The 24,913-nt window shown below is 46.2% G+C and overlaps 1 protein-coding gene across 2 annotated transcripts in view; it reads left to right on the top strand.

Moving 5' to 3' along the window:
* The window catches only part of LOC8033079 (MAM and LDL-receptor class A domain-containing protein 2), a 210,314-nt gene that overhangs the window by 112,530 nt on the left and 72,871 nt on the right, over nt 1–24,913 (top strand). For both annotated transcript variants that reach the window (XM_029973441.2, XM_040210499.3), the window contains 4 exons: nt 4,293–4,436; nt 6,738–7,015; nt 10,946–11,180; nt 18,925–22,596. In XM_029973441.2, the coding sequence (XP_029829301.2) occupies nt 4,293–4,436; nt 6,738–7,015; nt 10,946–11,180; nt 18,925–22,596 (4,329 nt within the window). The remainder of the gene's footprint in view (nt 1–4,292; nt 4,437–6,737; nt 7,016–10,945; nt 11,181–18,924; nt 22,597–24,913) is intronic.

Raw genomic sequence — 24,913 nt, 5'->3', positions numbered from 1 at the left:
TTGCAGAGCATGTGGAGTCAATTATCACTATCAACAATAGGGGTCTAGGTACTTACGGGACGGGAATATTGTTCTCAGGACAACCTTCTCTCATCCTTGTGAGTGTGGTGTTACGTCCACGGGGTGGGTAATCTGCGGAGCATGTAGACAGCCAGTCGTCGCAGTGTAGAGTAAGAGCCGAGTGACTTCCGGGACAGAAATATTGTCCTCCAGGAAGCCTGCCCTCATCCCTGCAAGTGTGGAGACATGTCAGTGCATTTGCCCATTTGCAGAACACGTGGATACCCAATCATTGCGATCGACAGTAGAAGCTGACCGACTTATGGTACATAAGTAATGTCTTTATTCAAAAACGGTACGAGCGCAGAATGCAGAATAATGTTTTTCTTCACCTTATTATTAACCAAGATTTTTACGTAGATTGCATGATTGCAATGATTGACTATATGTGTGCTCTGCAATAAAGTCGATAACTTAACTTGTTTATAAACAGTGTTGATTGCTTTAGTAACTACGGTATTTTCTCATCCCACGTCTTGTGTAAATTGAATCATTCATTTGTTTGTTTCCTAGTACTATAGGCCAGAATCCAGGCCAAAACAAGAAAACGTGTTTAACAAAAAAATAAAAAAAATAACTGGTTTGTACATATGCTAGAAATTCCAAGCCAGAAGGAAAAGTCAACACCTATTAATCGACAGACAAAAAAGGTATAAAAAGCTATGGGAATGCACTGTTAATAAATAAAATACACTTGAAGGGTTTGAATGATATGAAGAGAAAAAAAAAAAATTGCTTCTGGAAGACAGTTTTATATAGATATTCCACGAAAAAAAAATACTGCTTAAAAAATTTTTCTTTTTTTTTTGTGGGAAGTGGTTGTACTGTTCATTTTTTGATATGACATGTTCTCCTGTGCTTAACGGATCAAAGAATATGGGTAAAATTATACTTCTTTCCTGTGACAATATTCTGAAAGATATATTATGCAGTTCATTTTTCCTTATCTTTCTCGCAGCTAAATTTGGTTGTCTGTCACAAGCTTTGTGTGAAAGCCCAGTCCTCTGTGCAGTATCAAAAACTAAACTGTACTAACTTTCGTTTAATCACCTCGAGCTAGTGGGTGTCTTATCGAATATGACTGACGTGAGCTTGATTTTAAGCTGGGTGAATATGTTGTATGCCAAAAACTAAGAAGTGAGAACATAATAAGCCATTTGTTACGCTCTCGCTTTGTGATTTTTTTCCTTGGTTCATTTATTGACTTATGCCCCAACCTCATTGTGTGCGGAGGGGTAATATAGTGTGTTTGCTTTTCGTTCAAAAATATCTTTTAGAAATAGGGTGGTGGGAGTTAGGTGAGTTCTATCTTCACCATGTAATTATCAGGCAAGGCAAACATTATATGAGGGGGTAATCATCAAGGTAAGTTGACTAATTAGCTGTAAATCTATTAATTACCTTTTTAAGTATTGGTTTTAGGGGTCATTTTGAAATTGTGGTATTGACGGCAACCAAAGTAAGAAACCAAATTATTTTAAAGATTTCGCAAACAAAGTAATGTCCTTTTGAATATTAATCAATAAAGTTTAACATTTTTTTGTGCTCACTTGGAAAATTGTGTTTGAAAAGTGCGTTTCAAGTTCTGCCTACAATGAAGCTTGGAACTATCTCGTCAGCGTTTGCCTGTTTCGTATGTCATTGACACAAGTGACGACGTGACCTAAACGACTACGTCACTCTTTTAAGCGTCATTTTGGACAGAGCTTGATGCTATATTTTTGCGGGCACTGTTTAAATCGGGTATAAAATCCTCTACATTTTCATAAATTCTTAAAATTGGAGTGGCCTTTATTAGTAGTTTCCGTCAATACTGCAATTTCAACATGACACCTAAAATCAGTATTAAAGGATTTGAGAGATTTTAGTTAATTAGTCAGTTTACCTCCACTATTGTTTCCCACTGCCAAACCGGATATATGCATGGTGAAGAAAACACTCGTCTCTCAGCCCCCTAAAATAATCTGTACGAATTAAAGGTAAACACCCTGTATTGGCATAGTACATGTCATGCCCCGCATTTCATTATTTAATTTTTTAATGATTGAAGTAGTGTGTTTGTGTTTTCGCCTTTGAAACCACAACGTAACATATCTGACTGTTATGCTCTGAAGAACCTTACGCAGAGGGTTCAAATCCCGACCGAGGCGCCCGCAATCTGCGGAGGTTTATTGCGGAGAAGGCATCGTGTAACCGAGATTCGAATCTCACGACAAAAGAACCCCATGCGCTTGAAATTAGCCTTCGGTCCTTCTCTGAGGCGTGCCCGATGCCGTTTGTTAGTTTGGCACGTAAACCCCCCACTTCTCACGTTACATGGTCTCACTCAGGAGGATATTACAACGTCATACCTCGCCATAGCAGCCTAATTTTCTGTAATTATAAACCAGAAAGCATTGTTTTTCATGCCGTAACGTAGCTACTTTCCTTAACTGGATGCCTCACTCGTTTGAAACACGCCCATTCAGTGCCCTATCGCGCAAGCACGGAGTGAAACGGCACTTTCGACAAACTGTTTGAGCAAGCTTTCACAGTCTGACTCGCTGTAGCTAGGAGACGTGTCTTTCGATTGATATGTTTCTGGTATAATTTCAAAGTTTAGTAGACATACACTAAACAATAATGTACCGGCAGATAACTTATGGCAATTCTGTGTTACTAATTCCGCGTGAAAGTTGAAACTTTAGCCTTAAATTGACCGTTGAGGCAACTATCTGCGTTCTTATTATATGAACATCGCCGAAACGTCGAACATAGATAGACGTCATTGAGTCAAACGTGATGGTGAAAGACTCGTCGAGATATCTCCATCTGTTCTAGAGATACGCCCCTAGCAAGATGATTCCGGTACGCCCGACGCTGACACGACGTCACCCGCTCTGCCAGCTCGTGACGAGCCTCGAATGCCCAGCGCGTTTCATTCCAGTAGACTCGGCAGGATAGACATTGTCACGCCGAAGTCTTGCAGCCATGTCGATTACACAGCCTACCCATTTTTTTTTTTTTTTTACAGCGTTAGCTGTTGTGGGATCTTCCCACCATTGGAAATGGCGTCCGTTGCAGTCGTTGTCGAAGAAGGGTGCAGGGCGTCCGACGTCGATTTTACCAAATCTTCGTAAAAGATCGCCCGCCTCCCGCGGGATTCGATCGTTAGTTTGCTGCGTGAGGACGGGCCTGCTAAGGCTGAATTATGTCAATGCTTTGACTTTAGCCTGTGACAGGTCAAGAATGAAGTGGAAGCCCCTCCCACCTCCTTCCACTTTAATAGTGCAACGCTGAAAAGGAGCGACCTCCTCTCCACCATTCGCTCCGCTGAAGTGGAAAGGGGTGGGAGGAGCTTCCACTTCGTTCTTGACCTGCCACCGACTATAGGTTACCTCAATGTCATGTTTAAGGTGACTTCATTATTTGGAGTACCCCATGGCAACTGTATGCGCTCTCTGGGAAAATACAAAAAAATAAAAAAATATCCCAAAGCAAAATGCCGGCGGAGCACTCTGAATCTAGAGAGCTTGTGCCGGTAGAGGTTTTCACGCGCTCCAAAACAAAAAGTAAACAAAAGCGTTCTGAAAAAAAAAAATTCTTTCCTTTTCATTTTGGTGAAACAGGAAGAGCAGCGGAGCTGTACTATGTGCCCCCATGTATGAGCGAGGGCGGCAACCAGACAACTGGCAAGCCGGTTTTCTGGTTGCCGCCGTCGCTCATAGATGGCGGTAGCTGTCCTGAGGGTTCGTCGAGATTTATTTGTCCACGGACATAAAGCTGGGGAAACTAGCTCTCAACAGCTCCTCGTTAAGAAAGGCCAGATATCCAGTTTGTTTCGAACACTTTTGTTCATGCACCCCGCGCTGCGTGAACGCGACGCCGATGCCCTACAACTTCGCCGTGACGTGTCTTGGCTATCGCTGTAATTCTTTTGTGGATTAACACTAGACCAGGGGCGGATCCAGAACTCCCTTTTGGGGGGGGGGGGGGGCGGAAAAGTTTTAAGGATACTATTCTCCCATTCTTTCTTGTGCAAGGGAGGTCCACCCATGTCAAATTGCCCTCCGAGAAGGGGGGAGGGAGGGGGGGTCGACTTTGTTTGGGGGGTGGGGGGAGGGGGGCGGCCGCCCCCGTCGCCCCCCCCCCCCTCCCTTGGATCCGCCACTGCACTAGACTGAATTTTTTTACTTCATACACTCGAAAGATTGTTGTCCTCCCGGTTGAATGCCGCCCTGGTCCTGTTTCAGTGGGCACCCTGTGCGACTTTGAGGGCGCTGGGCTGTGTGGATTCGAGGTGGACACTTCTGGAGGGGGCCACTGGCGGAGGGTCAATGCGAGGACGGCCGCGGCCATGTGGCACACCTACGACCACACCTTCGGATTCTTCAACGGTACGTCCGTGAACTTGTCGGGCAGCAAGCAAAATGATGAAACGCCTTAAAAGGGAGCTCTGGCGTTTTCTTTTGAGCCACCCTAACTAAAACATATTTTTGAAATGCCCAGGCTTTTTTTTTTTATGACGTGCTATTTATTATTTCTGAATTCAGAATGGCTGTTGAGAAAACGAAAAATGAAGGTAATGTGAAAACCAACTCAAAATTTCCCGTGCTGTCCAGCGGGGCAACGTCCCAATTTGCATAACTTGCAAGTCAAACAGGCAGTCTAAAAACGTGCACTATTTGTGGGTTCTTATTTAAACTTTTGCTGGCATTAATGTTTTCAGCATACATTTCGCACCATCGAACTTCTTGTAACCCGTCGGATTACGTCACGTTTTCAGTGCTGCCAGAGGATTAAATTTAAAATTTCACTAACTTTGCGAAAAAGAATTATTGCCGCTTGAAAGTTTGGCTACGACTAGTTCGAATGGGGTAATGAAAGTGTTGATCCAATTTTAAGGCAAATCAGCGACTATCAATATTTTGCCGGAGCTCCCTGTTTAAGCCTGGTTCACAGATTTGTATTTTATTTTGTGTGAGTGTGTTCTGCTACGGAGTACTAGAATATGATGTAGTGTTGGGAGCAGAGGAGTCTAAGACTTGTGGTGCAGATTGCGACAGTTGTACATAGTCGCTTGATCGGTGATGTGGGTTCGTGCACGGGCACATCTAACCCATAAATCATCTAAACAAAGTGTGCTGTCGCTTTGGCGAGGACAGACCAGTGTCGTCGCCAAAGGCATGGTTGGAGAATACATGTGACCATATGACTGACTACACACATAGGTCAACTAAACGTGTCATTTTTTTTAAAAAGAAGTCTAGTTTTATGTTTTTTGCAACCCGGTCATTGTATACTCCGAACGAATATCTAAATAAAAATGTGCAGTCACTTGCAGGCATTTAAAAAGAAGGCTGAGAACTGCACCGACTACACCTAATCACAGCCAAGCGTGCTGTGCACAACTGGGCGTAAAAATATCATGTCAGGTGCAAGCTTCCTCTCATAAAATATCGCGAGTCATAGGTCTGCCAGGACAGAGTTATAGCTTTAAGAACGGCAGCAACCAATATGTCTATTATGAACTAAATGAATAAACTTCCGCTGGGCATATTGAATTAAATAGCTGTAAGAGGCACAGAATTCCACTCTACTAGATTTTCACAGTACTGTTTCACAGTGAAGACGTCGCCAAACTAGGGAACAATATTAAGTGCGATGACATCGAGGGCTGTGAAATTTTTGTGCTACCCACGAGACCGCTTTAGGGTATCACAATGAATGGTTAACTATGTGTTACACATGGCAAAAATACGTTTGGGAGTTTATTTCATTATATTTATGCACTGACCATCTAAAAAACTAGCACATACACCAGATTCAAAATATGTTCTCAGATAAGATTGACGGCAGCACTGCGCCAGGTATACGCTTACGCCTGTACGGCACTGTCGGAACAAATAACAGCCACAACAGCGTTGCCTACGCTTGACACACTCTAGATAGTAGATGTATAGGTCAATCCCCTTATAACAATTCCACATATAACCATGTACTGCTTATAACGATCACCTTCCAGCAGACCATGCGTTGGGGCGTGGGGTATCCTTTCCAGATACCACGATAATCGGTTATAACGATTGCATTTTCGGGTCTTCTCATTGTCGCTTTAAGTTGCCTACAACACCAATGTTTTGTGAGCCTTATTCGCTCTGAGTATAAAGTATGTTCAAGGCTCCTTTGAGAATTGGATAATGAGTTTCTTTGGGATGACGGGCACCTAATTTAGCAGGAACACCCAAAAAGTTCCAGAAAATAGCACAAAAAAGAAGCCAAACAAAGTACTACTAACAACTGAACTTCAGTGTCAAAAACAGTGGCACTTTGTCTACTTTTTTGTACTTTCCCGTTGCATTTTCTTAGTCTCTGACAGAGTGAGAGCGGCATGGCGCGTCTTTCGAACGCACAGCCTCCAGCACGCGCTCGATGCCTTCCACCATGCTTTGGATACATGCGCGTGCTCGAGGTGCGCGAAACGTTGAAGCATTGTCAGTGGCAGGCAGCTCGGCCTGGAGGCGGGACAGCTGGAGCTCCTTTCTTTCGTTCTCAACCTACCGATGACCACATTATTTCTGCGATGCCCAAATTGGCCCAACTTTCCATGCTACCTTAACTTACCAAATCCTAAAAAATGCAAAAAAAAAAAAAAAAAAAAAAAACTGACGCCTAACATTTGTCATTTTGTCTCCTAGAGGGCCACTACCTGATGCTCCAACTACCTGGCCACTTAAGGTTGAAGTCAGGGTCGAGTCAGAGTGCCAGCGTCGTCATTCCCGACCATCCTGGGACGACGACAAAGTGCCTGGGAATCTGGTTCTTTATGGAAGGCAAAGGCCGCGGTACCCTGAACGTCTCGGTGCGACCGAAGGGTTCTTCTGGGCGGCCCAGCCCCCGGGCCATGTTGTTTAGTGCGGCTGACGTGGGCTGGAGGTACCAACAGGCTAGGATCAAGACCTCTGGCTTGCACGAGGTAAGCGCCAATGTTTTGCTGCAATTAGACCTAGGGTTCCGTGTTTTAACTACATGCCATTTATAGGACCAGCTTTACAAATTTCGTGTTTGCGGAGAGTCAAACACTTTCATAAGGAAGTCCGCGGGACCGGCGAAATATTTTGTGGTACTAATTTCGTTGTAGTAGTTGAGCGTGAAAAATTGTTCAGTCAAAACCGAATTGGTGCTATCGCATATTGCCCTACCTGCGCAACGTTTGAGATAATAGTAATAGAAAAGTATATCATTAAACATAGTATTAGCGACATCAGACACGAGGTGTTGAACGTTGACAATGGACTTATCGAAAGAGGGACCGGTGGCCGAGTATGCTAGCGCATCGCAACTCGGAGCACGCGGGGGGAAACCTCGCTTTACATAATCGAATCATTTTAAGCTCAATGACCACTTTCTTTTTTTCAAAATGAAACGTGTACTCACCATTGCATGATGCATTTTAAAAACAACAGCATCGCGGTCCTACCGCCAGTACCACCACTAGCAAAGTTTGTCTTCTACAACCGGTACACCCCGCGCTCCTTGCTACTGGCTAATTTCTTGTTCTCCAAACTTCCACACAGCGAATTCACCTGACTTATCAAAATATGCATTTCAACAGTTACTAAACCACCGACGTCAACCTGATCGATCCTTGATTACGCTTCGAATGAGAGGCGTTCGCCGACTGTGTAAATTTGGCCTTTTCTAAATTGTACTCGGCGACTTTGGAGTTCATGACGTGACAAGTTCTTACAGCGACGAATCTTCCTACGACGAACGCTCCTCTGTGACAAACGGGTGCTATGACGAGTGTTACACTGTGACGAACGGGCATATTACCACTTGCCCTATGGCGAATTGGCATGCGACGAATGAGCCGTATCCCATAGAGGACGTCCTAACGTTTAACAAAACAAACATGAGGAATCGTGCCTTTACCCACGGGACAGTCGCAGCGACAGCTGCGAAACGTCACGGCGAAATTGTTTGGCATCAACTTCGCGTTCACCCACCGCGTTGTCTTACGGCAAAGTCTCCTTGCTTCATTCTCGCGAGCATACACCTCACAATTCTCCCTGCGAAGAATGGCAAGGCGAATCAGCCAAGCGCATCTTTCAGCGTCTCGAAACAAGCAAGACGCGAGCACCTGGCGACGCCAGTATCCACACGTCTGCCGCTTTCCGCCATACTTCCTGAAGCTTCAGCTTCAGGGGGGGGGGGGGGGGGGGAGGGAGGGAGGGAGGAGTGGGAGGGAATCTACGAACGGCGACGTAGGACGCCGGACCGTGTTGTAAATGGTATTAGAGGGATGAATACGGCGGAACCCTTTTAACGAGCAGCTGCTTGCTTCACATACCCAAAGGTTTTAGTTTCAGCAATTAACTCCTATTAAATTTCGAGCATGGTTCGTCCCACAATTGGCAGCGGTGGTTTTGCCACCAACTTGTTTGACTCATCGCTTATATGTTTCTGCAATGTCCAGTACACTCAATAGGTTGCTTCCACTGGGAAAGACAATGTTGATATTGGAAACGCAGGTTGCTCCGGGTTTTTGTATCGGGCAGACTCGTCTGGCACTGTGCGATGTAACTAATCAGTGTCCACAAAATACCCGCTGTGCAACACAGAGAAAGTGCCGAGTACTCAAAAATTGCAGCAGTCGCCCTCTCCCCGTGCCCGAAGAAAACCTTAGAAATTGTGTGATGTTCACACCTCAAAATATTCTGGGGAGAACCTTCATTTGGAAGTAATTAAGAATGACAGAGAATGTTTTTATCGCGACGTTGCAGCAACTGTGGCCGTCTAGCGGCCGCTACACGAGACTCATATGCACATGTTTGTTCCTAAAATTCCGTGCATCAAGCAAATTGTCCAAGCTCTATCTGCTCTGTAGCTCTGTGGTAACGCGTCAGCTTCACATACGGCGCACTCAGAATCGAATCCGGAGAGCGGCGGGCGATCTTTTTCAAGCAGTCGGCAATATCGGCGACGAACACCCTACGCCTTACTACGACATTGGACGTCATTTTCAGTAGTGGGAAGAGCCCATGTCTGCTGTCGCAAAAGAGAAGGTGGTAAGGATAAGTTGTTGACATCTCGTCAACTTGCACAGACCTGTTGCCTAGATGCAATGATGTGATGGCTGCGCCACTTGCGCCAAAATGCACCAACGTGCTTAGCCTTCTACATCCTGCAACATTTCGGCAAAATGTGATGAATGATGAATTTGCGCCAACATTGCGCCAACGTTGCGCCAGAACAAAATTTCACTTTATTAATCCCGAAATTATAATAGCTGACTCCCTGCTACTTGGTCCGATCGTTATGGTAATCCGACCATGTTTTGGTACTCGGTTTCACCGCTGTACCAAAACCTGGCAGTACTTGGAAGTCGCTTAAACATTTATCGTCTCCTCTGTTTCTTAAGGGGAGTTAGCTTCGCCGAGTGTGCTTCTCACCTAGCTTCGATGCACTGCAGTGAAGCGGAACTCCAGAACAGGCATTGCGACTTTGCCTATCTTGTTTCGCTTCTGTGTAGCGGGATGCTAAGAGAAGAACACCCCTCCAGAGCAGGACTTTCCTCACAAAAACGTCAAGTGCATAAAAAGGGCAAGTGATGATGTAACAATACTACTTCGCAGTAAAACATCTGTATAATACTGCTGCTAGTATATAGAATAGACCGCAAATTTCTGACAATTTTGTTTCCGTCTTTAGGTTTAGTTAGGATAGTTGTGTATTGCAGGAAGATTTGTATGGACGACTCTAAAAGTGTATATTATTGTCGAACATCTTATTTACTTCTCACCTTTACATATGCTTTATCTGTGCGATGGCACAGCGAACAGAGTAAATTAAAACTGCATTAGCTCGAGCAGAGAGTGGACATTTGGGATTAACCCTATTGAGTTCGAGTGGATTGTTTTAAGGCTTATTTATCGCTCACAAGCCGATTTGTGTTGTCACAAAGTTCTACATATAAAATGGCAGTGATGTTAATTATCAGATGATAAAAGCTTTGTTTTTATTTCAGCTAATAATAGCAGTTTATTTACTACCTTTGGGACTTCAATGAAACACCAGCTTGTGAGATCTGTATCTTTCTGTTTTAACATTAATTCCGTAGAGCATCATTTGGTTTACCTTTGACTTCGTTCGTCAAATAACTATCCACATCAGTCAATACTCTTCTTCATCACTCAGCAGATCGTTGTCATGCCTTGTGCTTCTATACGCAATTAAACCGCTAGTTTTGTTCTTAAAGTAATCAAGCCTGCCTTGCAATTGATACTAACAAATGGCTGCTGAGAAGTGGAAAGACAAAGTAGACAATGCCTTATAAAGAGACACACACAGTAATCTTATTGTATACCTAATATTCGCAATGATAGGAGTGAAAAATGGAATGTGAACTTATGCTACCTAGGTCTCGTTTCCTGCAGATATAAGGATGTCTTGTTGACATCTTGCCAAGATGTCTTTAAGACAACTTGCAGACGTCTTGCCTAGACATTTAGGATACAAGGATGTCTTGTTGACATCTTGCCACGATGTCTTCAAGACAACTTGCAGACGTCTTGCCTAGACGTTAAGGATATAAGGATGTCTTGTTGACATCTTGCCAAGATGTCTTCAAGACAACTTGCAGACGTCTTGCCTCGAATTTAGGATATAAGGATGTCTTGTTGACATCCTGCCAAACTGTCTTGAAGACAACTTGCAGACGTCTTGCCTAGACATTTAGGATATAAGGATGTCTTGCCAAAACGTCTCATAGAGAACTGGTGTTTAGCAAAAATACAAGAATGTAGGAATGTCTTGGTGATATCGTGTCAAGGTGTCTACAAGAGACCTTGCACATATGTCTTACCTAAATATCTCACAAAGTAGAGGTCTTCTGCCATTGCAGATCCTGATCACGGGTGAGGTGGAGGCTGACGGCATCGTGTCCATCGGACTAGATGATCTGCTCCTCTCCGACGGCGACTGTCCCAGGATGGGAAGGTGCGACTTTGAGAAGGACATGTGTGGCTGGGACAACAAGGGTGGATCAGAGGCCAACAGAAACTGGGTTCGCAACAGTGGCTCAACACCCTCTGCTGGAACAGGACCCTTTGCCGACCACACTCTGGGAACGGCTGATGGTATGCTTGACTGATGTTGGTTTTGACTTCCTATATCTCAGCAGTCTTCTATTGTAACATGAAACCTTCATTGGCTAGGTGTTGCGCATTTCGTGAAGCCCACAATTGAAGCCTGGATAAAAACGTGGCCGCGAGATTGTACTGCCAGGCAACTGAAACCTCAAATCAAGAACACATCGGGTGAAAATGAGGACGGGGATAACTTTCGCTGTGTAATCAGGAAAAGTAAAAAAAAAAGTTATTTTAGGTTATGTCTTTCTGCCAAAATTCATATTGCAGCGAGGGGGCAGTGAAGCGAAGATGACTGTTCATCCAAGTCAGCAATGTTCGCTTATGTCCCACTATAGTTAAATAGCCGCATTTACACCAAGACCATTATTGATCCAAACAATATGATTACTAAGAGTGGGCTATCTTTCGGTGTTTTAGATAAAATGGCGAATCAATTTAAAAATAGGGGTGGGTTATTTTTTGGAGGCGGGGCATTTCTCTTGATACTGCGATAGTTATTTTCTAGCTTACCTTTCAGGAAAACACTGGAATTGCACATTCTATAAAAATATATAACGTTGACAAGCACTGGAGCAACTTAAACTCGTCGGGAAAAAGAACACTCCTAACGTTTTGTCTGCTTTCTTTTTATTCTATTTAGTCGCTCTCTTTGTCGTTCTTTCTCTCGGGACCATCGGTGTCAACTCAGCGCTCAGGATTTTCCGCGTTCTGCTCCTGTCTTCATTCGCATGGCACCGACTGATGGGTATTCCGCTGCCTCCGGGTTCGGCTATACAGTTTACCACTGCGATGGAAATAAAGTTCTCGACAGAGGAGATATTATTCAAAATTATCTTACGTTGAAGATTGTTGCAGGTAAAGACTTTTGAGTGTTTGATTGAGGGCACATAGCCGAACACGCTAGATTAACGAGAAACGCCATGAGTGCGATGGCACGTCACCGTAATCTACAGCTGCCTAATTAAAAGTGGTTTCGACATTCCGAGCCGGAAGTGCATCAGGTACAACCGGACTGTAATGAGTTCTATTTCTGTTGCCTAAGTTGGGGGGGGGGGGGGGGGGGGGGCGCTGCCACTTCAAGCAAGACGTCGTTAGTTTGTTCCATCAAGAAACGCAGGATCACGGTGCCTTCATTCCGAGTGAATGTTTTAATCGGTGATAGCCAACGCTCAGAGAGGATGAGCGCCGGGACAATGCATTTTTGGCACTATTTAATTGGCTCCGTCGAGTCGTAGCTTGGGGTGCAGTCGGAGTTGAAGCGGAATGGACTATAGACCGCAGGCGACTGACGACGGCGAGAAACATTAGGAAGTTTTCGTAGACCGCGTCTCTCCCCCCCCCCCCCCCCCCCCCCTGCGCTAAGCCCGCCGCAACGAAGGAGCCGCTACTGTGCCTGCGCGGCGATGGCCTTGCCTTTAGAGTTCTGGGTATTGTAGCGGGCTGCGGAGAGTGTTGCGGGACGGCCAAAACGATCAATGAAAACTCCCTATTCAGTCCAGTATACCCATCGCGCACGCGACCGTACGTGTGTGCAGCTACTTGCAGATAAATCGCAGGTCCGCGCTTGGAACAGACGACATCATGGGGTGAATGATAACGCACCAAGGAATAGCACAGTGGGCGTAAGACGTCAGATATTCTGACAAAAGTCGATTGATGAAGTAAACAGTGCGATGAACCTTCTGTTCTTGCGATTACTCCACTTACAAGAAGGGTCTCATTACAATCCAAGAGCAAGACGATTGAAGGCCCTACATGCACCCACCAAAGAAGCGAAACCCATTGAAAATGTCTCATTAAAGCATGATCTTGACGCGCTCCACTCGCGAAGAAATTTGAATTTGTCCCGACTATTTTGATGAACACGAAAATCAAAAGAGGGCCGTGTGTGCAGCGCACCCTAAACCAACGAAAGCTCCCTGGAACCAAGTATAGAGATTCATACAGTGTTGGGTAAAGTACATCTAAAAAGTGCTTGAAGTACTAAGTATGTGAGAGGTTATGTACTTCAAGGAGAGTACCCTAAATACAATGCTCTTTCATAGTAAAGTACAAGTTTTTTTGGACACAATCTTTTATGATGACGTTTTATCCGCCTATACAAGGGGTCTCAAACGCGCAGCCCGCGGCTTTCTGGGGTGCACCCCGAAGGCATCCCGCGGCTGCGAGCCCTCATTCTCATGCCTCAGGCGCCAAACGCGCCCTAAACAAGCTTTATAGCATCGATTATTTCCACTTGAAAGGGAGCTCTGCTCTTTTCACGCATTTTGCACTATTATGCTTAATTTTGTTTTTCGACAGAGTATTGCTTTGTCTAAATATTTGCCTCTCAGCCCTTTCTTCTGTAGATCAATCGGAATGGCAATAAAAGGCATACAAGTAAAAGCTCCTTGCTGAAGGAGGCACCTCGGCTGCACAATACTTTAAGCAAGAGCAATGGCCAAATACAAAGCTATTAGTTTGGGCTTCTAGCTGTCAGTATACATGTTTAAAGCTAAAGTATTTTCTTATGATGCTGGTATAAATATCGCCGGGAAAGCAAAAACTCCCGTATGAAGAGATATTTGTCAATGCCTGTTGAGCTTAGCAAATTGTGCGACAGGGCAATTATGGTGTGCTTGCCCTCGTTCTATTAAAAACTGCTAGTACTGCGGTATGCTAGTGTTTTGAATAGTTTTATATCATCAGGATTGGGCATAAAATTGTCGTATATGCAAATAAAGTCTAAAGAGCGCACAACGATCAGCTTCCAAAAAGCAGAATGCATAAGTCTAAAAAATCCCTAGGGTGTCGCTGGGTGGCTGCTTTCGCAAAGTACAAGTATTCTAAACCTCCTAGAATTAGTGCATTAAGCACAACACACTAAAAGTGCTTCGCAATACTGAATTCATAATGCACGCATTATACAGGATATTTCACAAAAGGTGGACAAGTTCGACAATGCAAAAAGTACGCGTCGCAAAAAAAAAGAAAAAAAAAGAAAAAGGCTGGTGTCGTTTTGGTCCTCGGCCAGGGGCCTATTTATGAAAATTATTAAACTCCGGGATGATTAAGTTGTTAAGTATTTTTGCGTAACTAATTTTTTAAACATTGCGATTAAGGGCATGGTTTCAATTAGGAAATTGTTCAGCATTATAAAAAAACACTAAATCAATAAATTGCAGAACGATAGAGGCACGCGCGGCATTTTATGGCGTTTTCAAACATCATACAAATTCGACGGGTTTTTAAGTTTCGGTTTGTGTTCGGAGCGCATCTTGACCGACACAGCAGAGGTTGCTTGCACTATTTCTCCACGGGGGCGCGGTGCTGTTGACGTCGAGATGCGCTCCGATAGCAAACCGAAACTTAAAAACCCGTCGAATTTGTGCGGCTTTCCAGAAAGTGGTAAAATGCTGCGCGTGCCTTCTATCGTTCTAAAATTTGTTGATTTGGTGTTCTTCTGTGATGTTGAGCAATTTTCTAATTGAAACCATGCCCTTAAACACAATATTAAAAAAGTTAATTACGCTAAAATAATTAACAATCTAATTATCCCGAACTTTAATAATTTTCCTAAATAGGCCCCTGGCCCAGGACCAAAACGGTACAAGTCTTTCTTTGTTGCTACGCGTCGTTTTTGCAATATCAAATTTGTGCAGCTTTCGTGAAACACCCATGTATACGGCAGTGCTTGGTAGAGATATTTTAAATAGTAATCGGTAATACGAATACTGAGATACGTGTATTTTAAGGCCACAAATACAGATACTAAGATACATTTGCTTTTTACGCAACGAGATATTCCTGAAATACTTCTGCAAAAACAGCGAACAAGTATTCCGGAATACAGATACATATACTTAAAGGAATATATTTGTTCCCGAACGGTACTACGTGGAGAGGGCGTGGCGAAAGAAAATGGTAATATAGGCTTGCGGTACTCTTTTTGAGTCATTTTAGGCCCTTACCCTTACCTCGGACTTTTTATTTATCAAAAATGCCGCTAAAACCCTACCACCTTCGGTGCACCACAGAGTTAATGAACGATAAAGACTGCGTGCCATGCTTGACGAAAGGCGTTCGCACGAAACACACCCTGTTTGTCCGAGAGGGCGCAGCTCGAACTATCGTCTTATATGTAGGATTGTTCGTTTTCGGGCTTTATTTTTTTGTCAGCGACTGGTTTAACCATAGAGTTATTATAATATACGCTAGAGGTTCAAGTGGCGCTAGTGTGCTGACGCAAATTGAAGCAGACAGCAACCAGTCCAAAAGTGACTTCCGGTAATGCATTTCTATGGGAAAAAGTGAGTGCATTTTCTCCCTGCGCTTGATCATAAGAGCAAATATCCCAAATAATTCGTACGTACTAGGTAGTTTGGAACATTGCTCAGTCAGGCCGACGAAAGAATTGGTCAGTTACGGCGTTTTTCTTTCGAATTCATCGCATTAAAAACGGTGCTTTCACGGCTTCGTACGTGTATTTATGTGCACTGTCGGACACTGTTAGCGCGAACGCGGCGTCGGCGATTTCCAGCATGGGGGATATTACATGCCAAACGAACGGAGGACATCTGGAAAATCAAGAGCGGCGGCAAAAACTACGCAGTAACACTGGATCAGTAATTCGCAGTGCATGTACGATCAAAATAAATTGAAGGCCACGTAATCAATTCGGATTTTAAATAAGTAAGTACCGCTTTATTCTTTCTGCCCTGAGCGAAGCTGCGTGTTCTACGTTCAAAATATCACCTGCGCGCTCGATATCTTTGAGAACAAGTGCGCGATAAAAGCTGCCCGGCAGAGAAAACAATACGAAGAGACACCTTTCATAGCCCACGGACTTTATTCTCTACGTTTTGAATGTGTTTATCTGCTCATGCACGACGGGGTCATTTTCATATAGTGACAGGACTTGCATATTATCAATGTATAAGCGTCACCGGAATGCTGGCGAGCATTGAACACACTCTATATTCCTTTCGATTGTAATTTTGCTTTGAATCGTCGCTTGTTTTTACACACCTGCTGCGGAACACACGTTTGGGACTGAAATGTAGCGAAGTACAACGTCGTTCACAGATGAAAAAAAATGCGCTAACTGAAGCAATTACACTTTCACAGTGTTAATCAAGGTACATACTTTTCGGTACGACCCAAATAACCAAAGTGTTCCGTGTTATTTTCCGGCGAAGAGGAAAAATGCATGCGCGTTTTCCCATAGGAATGCACAGGAGCACCGCAAAAGTAGACTGGTTGCTGTCTGCTTCAATTTGCGTCACGGAAGTTGCATAGACACTAGCGCCAGTTGAACCTTTAGCGTACATTATAATAACTCTATGGGTTTAACGCCCGATAAGTTTTTATTTTTTTTTTCTGATGGACGTGTCTCCATTGACGTGTCTCCATCGACTTCCGGCCATACGGAACTAAACATGGGCGTCTGTGTCATCAGATCAGGCTTCCCCTCCTCCCACGTGCGAAAGAGAGAGGAAAACCGTCTTACCTTCAACCTCAAAACAGAATTCCCCCTTGGCCTCAACACCAAACTTTTTTTCGCGTACTAAATTTCCGTATTAGTCTAAATGTTTTTTTCTACACGTTTAAAGACAAAATTCTTTTCTCTTTTTTTCTTTCTTTCTTGGTTGCGAAGTTGAGGCAACGGGCGCGCCTGCACAGCCGTACGATCGGCACTTGCGGTGCGCGAGTGCATGATCGCTCGGGACTTTGACGGCGTAACCGGGGATGGTCGCCCCCCAGCGGTTTTGCCACTTCTCCTGTGGCGTAGTCGATTTCATGGAATATCCTTTCTACCCCCGTTTTTCTGCTTTCTGTTAGGAGCCTAACCGCTTGCTTTCGTGCATCCTTTCCTCTCGCCAGTAGAGTTTTTTCTTTGCGTCAGTTCGCCATTCCGGCTTCTTTATCCTGTACCATGTTGTATGTAGTGGGAACAACCTCATGAGGAGGTTGTTGCCGTGGGGGTTGGGGGGAGGGGGAGGGAACGGGGGGTGGGGGGTGAAGGGGGGTGGGGGTGGTTGGTTGAGAGGGTTTACCAAATGTTTCAAAACGCCCGTTTCTTCTTTTTTCGGGGTGGGAGGGGGGGGATCCGGACGTTGATCTCTTGTGCTCGTGCCGGTTTGGGAACGGCCGTCCCGCACGTGCGATTTCGGGGACTCGGAGGCCAATAAATAAACCTCAAAACGAGTAGCAATAAATTGTCCCCACTGCTGTTTACGAAAATGTATTTTTTCTAAAAGTTAACACGCGTCACCCAATACCCAGGGTGGGGGGCTTCCTCGAACTGATCCTAACCGCGCGTCCGCCCGTCGTAACCGCTGTGGTCGTGGTTGTGGCGGCCGGGTACCCCCGAGGGTCATTCTGGGCGTCTTGTTCTCGCGGAAGACGCCGCAAGGCGAGTTCTGGATCCCGTGGCACTTACGCGCCCCGGCTTTTCCTTTGCATCTTTTTAACTGCGTTAGATGACAGACGAAGAGGTTGTACTCCGTCTTCTGACGGTTTCGCCTTCTCCTCCCTCTCGGCCAATGTACCTACCCCTATTTTTGTGACGTGTCCGACCCCTGCCTGTTTCTTGCCGTCTTTCGCGTCTGTTACCCGAGGAAGGGCGTCCACCCGAAACCTCGTGTATACCTCCTTGTCCGCTTATTTTTTCGAGAAGCACAACCTTATTACTCGCGATTACGTGTTTTGGCTCATTGTGCTCGGCAGCGACCCCATTCTCTTGGATTCTCCGTGTGTCCTCGTTTCACATTGCCCCCTAGTTTGGGGGTTCAAAACTCCCAAAGTTTTCAATCGGTTTCCCCCCCTTCCGGAAATGATGTCACGGACATGGAAATGAAAATAAAAACCGAAAATGAACAACCCTACTTATATGCTTCTGAGTCACCAATAGTATGGTGACATTAAAGAATAAAGCCGTATGCCTTTTCACCACTCAACTCCTTTACAGCGTTCGCTGTGCTAAATTGGATCGCTGTGCTAAATTAAAATAAGTGGAAGGGCTCGTGGGAGAAGCTAATTCTGTTATTCAGGCAAGGAACCTTATTTAAATACCATTTCTTTGTTATTTTAACGTTGGTAACTGCGATGGATGATAGGGCGGGTTCCTGTCAGAAATTCTGAAGCACCTTGCACCAAGCTGGTTTTTGAAATATTTTATATTCATCGTAAAAACGACAACAAATGTAACGTGAAATCTGAGTCCGGCAAAGTATCGCGATACAAGGGATACACTGTAAATGTTTTTCTGCCCTGAGATACAAATACTTTTTTCAAGAGTGTCTGAATAAAAAAATACAGAGACTCGAAAATATCCCTAATTTACTATCGCGATACATTCGCATCGCGATGCTGCCTAGCCCTGATATACGCACAACGCATCGTCTGGTTTCCGGGTTCATCAAAATGATCAATGCAATTTTTTGTTTCTGAAAACAGCCGTTTATAGGGGATGCGATTTATAAAAAAAATGTGGATTATAAACCGGAAATGTGGTAATATTGATTTTTAGCAGAGTCGGGTTGTGAACTATTTCACTCATTTTTTTCAATCAAGTCTTTCCTTATGAGACATGTTTCTTTTTCCTTTGCAGTCCGCATTTTGCCTTATTGCGCTCACTGGATTCTTTGAAGCATCGTAGCTAGTCCCACAGCAACCATCTTTTATATTTGTTGGTGTTTTATGTAATCAGGTCTTGCAACTAAATCTTGAAACCCGTCTTGCTTTTACGCAGGAACCTACGTCTATCTTGATGGCAGGAGCGTGGAAGCCAACGAGACGCTGACTGGTGTGCTCGTGTCACAGCCCTGGTTCGCTGGCGTCCCTTACTGCCTCTCCTTCTGGGCCCACATAAACGTTGAGAACGGAACAGACGTCCCTTCGCTGCGAATCGTCACCGTTCACGACAAAGACGACAAAAAGAGGATCCCCCACTTCGTGCTCCAAGGAGGACAAGGAAACAGCTGGATCTACAAGCAGATGACGCTCGATCCCGTCAAAGACATGGACAACTTCTTCACAATTCGGTTTGTGGGGACCACGGGAGGAGCGCGTAGCGCCGACATTGCACTTGACGACATCAGTGTTTCCCAAGGTGCGTGCAAGAATACAGTGAAGGGCAAGTACGACTGCAAAGACGGTGAGCACCACATCGAATTCTCGCAAGTATGCGACTTCAAGAAGGACTGTCCAGGCCACGGCGACGACGAGCAACTCTGCGGACAGTGCGACTTCGACACGGACCTGTGCGGTTGGTTCAGCCAGCCAGGCACGGCCGAGTGGTATCGAGCCATCGGGAAGTATTCGCCGATGAACCTGCTCCTGCCGAACGAGGACGTGAGTAAGGGCACCACGAATGGAGGCTACGTGTTCGCGTCGGGACCAAAGAATGCGACGCTGTTGAGCGCTGTGTTGAGGAGTCCAAATGGCACTCACGCGCTGAAGCGCTCCGGTAAAGACTGCACGATGACGTTCTGGTACTACATGCCGACCGCGCAGTACGCAATCTTCCAGGTCAGAAAGTTTGTGACTGAGTTCAAGCCGGTCATTTGGAGGACCAAAAGAGACGGCGGAAAAGTATGGCACAAGGGTGCGGTGTCCGTCGGACGCAGCCGCTCGGAGTTCGGACTTTCGTTCGAGCTCGTTCCGATGATGCGGAATCCGTCCGCCGTGTCCGTAGACGTCGTCGATTTCGTAGATTGCGCACTGCCAAAACCGGACAAGACGCCATGCAACGAGCCTAGTTCGTTCCAGTGCCTGACAAAGCACGTCTGCATTCACAAAGACCTCATATGCGACCATACGGATGACTGTGGCGACGGGTCCGATGAGCTGTCCGAAGTGTGCAGGAACTATACGGGCTGCACGTTCGAGTTCGGCAGGGAAGCATGTGACTGGATCACCGTCACTCCGGGAAACAACAGGAAGCTCGCGACGTGGCAGAGCATGTCGGCGGATTACAGCAGGACCAACATCGACACAGGACCTTACATCGATCACACGGTCGGAGCCGTGGGTCGCGGACAGGTGTTAGTGCTCCGCGCCCGGCGTCCAGAACATTTTAATTCCTCGGCGGAATACAAGAGCCCAAATTACAAGACGTCTGACGGAGGCTGTTTCTTGAGGTTCTTCTACTACCTGTACGGACAGGACGTCGGTGCAATCAGGGTGTTCGCGCAGCGCCAAGAGAACACAAACCGGACGGACTGGGAACAACTTTGGGAGGTGACGGGCGAGAGGGGTCAACTATGGATTCGCGCCGCGGTGCCGTACCACAGCGACAAGCCTTTCCGATTCGTCCTCGAGGGAACGCTGGGAGGCGGTTACGCATCCGACTTGGCGATCGACGACATTTCGCTGAGCCCGGGATGCGTCCCGTACAACAGAACGCTGCCGCTTCCCCCTCCTCCGCCGCTTCCACAGTGCAGACGAGGTCAGTTTCCCTGTCGGAACGGGAGCTGTATCCCCGTCGAACAAGTGTGCGACTTCGAGCCGGATTGTCCCGACGGGTCGGACGAAGACGGCTGCGGGCCGTGCGACTTCGAAGTCGGAACTTGCGGCTGGTCCGACGCGGGGAAGGGACCCGTCGTATGGGAGAGGCAGCAGGGAAAGGACAGTGTGGACCCAAGCAAGGATCATACTAAAGGGTCGGGAGAGGGACACTTCATGAGCCCGGCGAGCGTAATGGGCGGAATGCACACGGAGGCCTCTCTGGTGGGACCACCCATGCCTCCCGCGTCGTCCCGTTGCAAGATGCACCTGTGGTCCTACTACACTACCAAAAAAGACACCATGCCGCTGACTGTTCGACACTTCGTGCCGGGCAATAACGCGACTCTACTTGCGCAACTGTCACCGTTAAACGAATGGAAACTGAACACGATGGTAGTTCCGCAATACAACGGCGACGACGCGAGAATTGAGATCAGGTTGGTGGCCAATTTTATCGGCTACAGTTTCGTCGCTGTAGACGACATTTCGTTCGACGACTGCCGTCCCTCGTCGGTGTTGGTCGACTGTAACTTCGACGACCCCGGTTTTTACGGCGGCTTCTGTCACTGGAATACGAGTCAGACGGGACTAAACGGCTGGACGATCCGAAACGCCACAGCCAGCGACGGATCGGCGGGTCCGACCGCAGACCACTTCGGCGGCAAGACGAGCTACGCCTTCTTCCGACAGGGCAACTCTTCCGCAGACGAGAGCGCCTGGATGGAGAGCCCTCGCGTCGCCAGGGCCATGTCCGACGTGAGCTGCTTCAGCTTCTGGTACTGGAAAAGCCACGACAACCTCGTCAGCCTCGAGGTCGAAGCCGAAACCGAATCCGGGAACTCAACGCGATTCGAAAGAGCGGGATTCGTGCCGGGCGGATGGAACTACGGCGAGCTGCCCGTGGCATTCGGCGAACCATATCTCTTCAACATCTCCGCGATTCCGCTGACCGACAACTTGACGGACGCCTCTGTTGCCGTAGATGATGTACTTCTCGAAGCCGGTCCCTGTCGTCGTGCTGGATTCTGTAACTTCGAAACGGACTTCTGCACTTGGACGCCGACCACAGAAGGTCTTACTCTCGGCTGGACGAGACAGAACGGTCAGACCGCGGCCGGAGCGGCGCCATTCGTAGATCACACCCTGCAGAGTGCCGACGGTTACTTTGCATTGGCCGTTCCGAAACGTCAGGGAGACAGGGCCCGGCTGACGTCGCCACGCTACGAATCGGCGGGTGACCGTTGTCTGCGGTTCTGGTTCAACATGGCGGGACCAAAAGCCGGCGAACTCTCGGTCTACCAGACGGTCAACGGGTCGGCGCGACGCGAGAATCTGAAGCCTGTATGGCGCCGGTCCGGGGACCACCTAGGCATTTGGCGCAAGGGTCATGCGGCGCTCCCGAGGCTGAATAACTACCACATCGTCTTCGAAGCATTCACGACGACGAGTGCGACAAAGGACGACGACGAAGCAAGCTACGTTGCGCTGGACGACGTTCAGCTTAGTCTCGATTCCTGCGAGAACACCATCTCCTGCAGCTTCGAGGACGGCCTCTGCGGCTGGGTGAACTATGAAGCCGAGTCGGACTTCTTGTGGGTTAGCGTGACCGGATCCGTCGGCGCAAAGTTCGCGGGTCCATCGAAAGATGCGACGACGTCTGCGGAACAAGGAAGCTACATGTTGGCGGCCATCACGAACTTGAAGAGGGGCGACAAGGCCATTCTGGTCTCGGACGAGGTGGACGTGGTTCCGTTCGAAGAGTACTGCTTCGTGTGGTGGTACGTAGTGACGGACGGTGGCAACACTGGTCTGGTGCTGCAGAGGATGAGTTGGGGAGAGAAGGCGTCTTCCATGAACGTTACAAGGATCAGAGGAGCCCCAAAATGGACGCAGATGCGCACCTCCGTTCATGTAGGCAAGTGGCATTCTTTTTTTTTTTTTTGGTTTGTAGATACCTCACGCAGGAGAAAGTTTTTCAATTGAAAAAGTTTGAGTAGGGCCAGTTGGCTTTTTAGAATTAATTTCATACTGAAACGGAAGATTGTTTTGCCAATTTCGCTCTACGCTCGAATCAAAGTTTTTTAATTAGTTACTTGTTAAACTCCCAGCTCACTCATTTATTCCAAATACCCTAAGGGCCCGAGGGAATTGCAGAGGGGAGTGGGGAACAAGCAGTCTTAAGAATGCAAAAATATATATTAATGAAATGGCTAAAGGTAACACGGTTAAGGCATTGCTTAAAAGCGATAAAATCTGATATAGATGTCCCAGACGCTGGAAGGTGGTTATATAAAAGTGTGGTTTGGGTTATCAATGAGTTGTAAAAAGTTGTAGTCTCGAGCATCTTCTGTGGATGCCCGAGAGTTTAAGATGTATAGAAAGGGGGTGTTAGTAACTTGTCACGCCAAGGAGGATTACGACAGTAAATTTTCTGAAACAGGCACAAAAGGGTAAGTTCTGGACTTGATGCAAGGTTAAGGAGGTTCAAACTTAATTCCGATAATATTACACTGGCAGTGTGGTGAAACTTAGTAAGAATGAAACCAACAGATCTGTTCTGAATTGTTTGAAGAGCTGATGTGAGTACGTCGGTAGCAAGGTTCCAAATTGAAGAGGCATAATTCAGCTTAGAGCGTACGAGCGTTTTGCAAAGAAACAGGTTTAGAGATGAGACTAATGCAAAATTGCTTTTATTAAAACCTAACATACGGTTGGCATTATTTGTTATGTACTGATTATGAGTTTCCCAAGATGAATTATATAAGATATGAACGCCCAAATATTTTTAGGATGATACTTATTGTAGAGGAGTTTGGTGGAGGTTGTAGCATGAGACATTATCAGTTGTTCAAGAAACCCTCAATATTTTGCAGCTGTTAGTGTTAAGTTTCATATCCCTCTCGGTACACCATTCAGATAAATACGGTTAAGGTCACATTGAAGGCAAGAGATGTTGTCACGAACGAAAGCGACGGGAATATGAACAGTGAACTGAAAATATATGTTTAATCGTCGAACTTGTGACAAACAAAATAAAGGAGCGTCGAGGCAGCAGAAAGCGGGCTGCAATTTGGCAGCGTAGCAGCAAGTAAGAGCAAGACTGACTCGAGAGGGTCCCGCGCAGCTTCTTATCTACTGCGTGTGACTATCTAGAAAATTCGACAAAGAAGCTTCGAGCGTCGCGCGCTTGGGGCAAGAAGAAACAGGTACTTTCGAAAACAAGAAATTAGTAAAAAAGTTACACCCCGAGCAAGACTAAACGCGAGCCTTATAGAATTCCTTGACCGAGCGTTGCTTGTTCGGCCCTGCGCGCGGCAATATCAAAATCATTAGTCACTTAGCGATATAAAACGCAGTCAATGGCAAACAGGCTAATTGAAAATGAAACAGAAGGGGGTAAGTCATTTATAAAGATAAGAAAAAGGAGAGGTCCCAATACAATGCCTCGCGGGACGCTAAACGTTAGAGACACTAAAAAGGAAGAACGCACTCGTAAAAAAACATCAAGGCTCTCCTTTGATCTGCCATCAAAAGGTCCTGTATTCATCGGTATATATAAAAATCTGGGAGCGTCACATTGTCACATCACGATGTCAACTCAAGGTGCACTCGACGTCACGTCAAAGAGTCGATGACATTTTGACGTCATGTGACCTGACGTCTCATTGACCACGGCTTGACACACAACGTTACTAAACACAAAAAAACTTTGACACCGCGACATTAGGTGACACCATGGCTTTGTACCTTAAATGATATGACATCATCACGTCTCGTGACCTGGCAAGACCTGAAACACGCCACCTAATCATCTGACACGTAATACCACAAGTTATGTGACCACGTGACTCATAGGCCGGGCTAAAAAAAATGCTCGATCTTACTCCAGGGTAAGGGTTTTGTCCCTTGTCGTTCTAAAACATACCCACATCCAGCGTTTTTTCGATCTGTGTTGTCACATGACACGACCCACCCTAGTAACCGTATTCATTTGGGTTTAGATTTGGACCACAGCCCTGATAGCTCAAACCACGTGATCACGCGACTTACAGCGGCTTTGCGCTAAATTTAGCGGTGTGACCACGGCATTCAGCGGTGTGTGTTGTCCCACTAAATATAGAAGTGTTCGTTGTTCTATTCATTTTAGCAGTCTGTCTTACCCCACTGCATCTAGCAGTGGGTGTCCCAATGAATTTATTCGTCTACATTGCCCCACTAAATTTAGCAATGGG

Source organism: Ixodes scapularis, unplaced genomic scaffold (genome assembly GCF_016920785.2).
Source record: "Ixodes scapularis isolate PalLabHiFi unplaced genomic scaffold, ASM1692078v2 PGA_scaffold6__148_contigs__length_123643588, whole genome shotgun sequence".
Classification (NCBI taxonomy): Eukaryota; Metazoa; Arthropoda; class Arachnida; order Ixodida; family Ixodidae; genus Ixodes; species Ixodes scapularis.
This window is presented reverse-complemented; position numbering and strand designations above follow the sequence as displayed.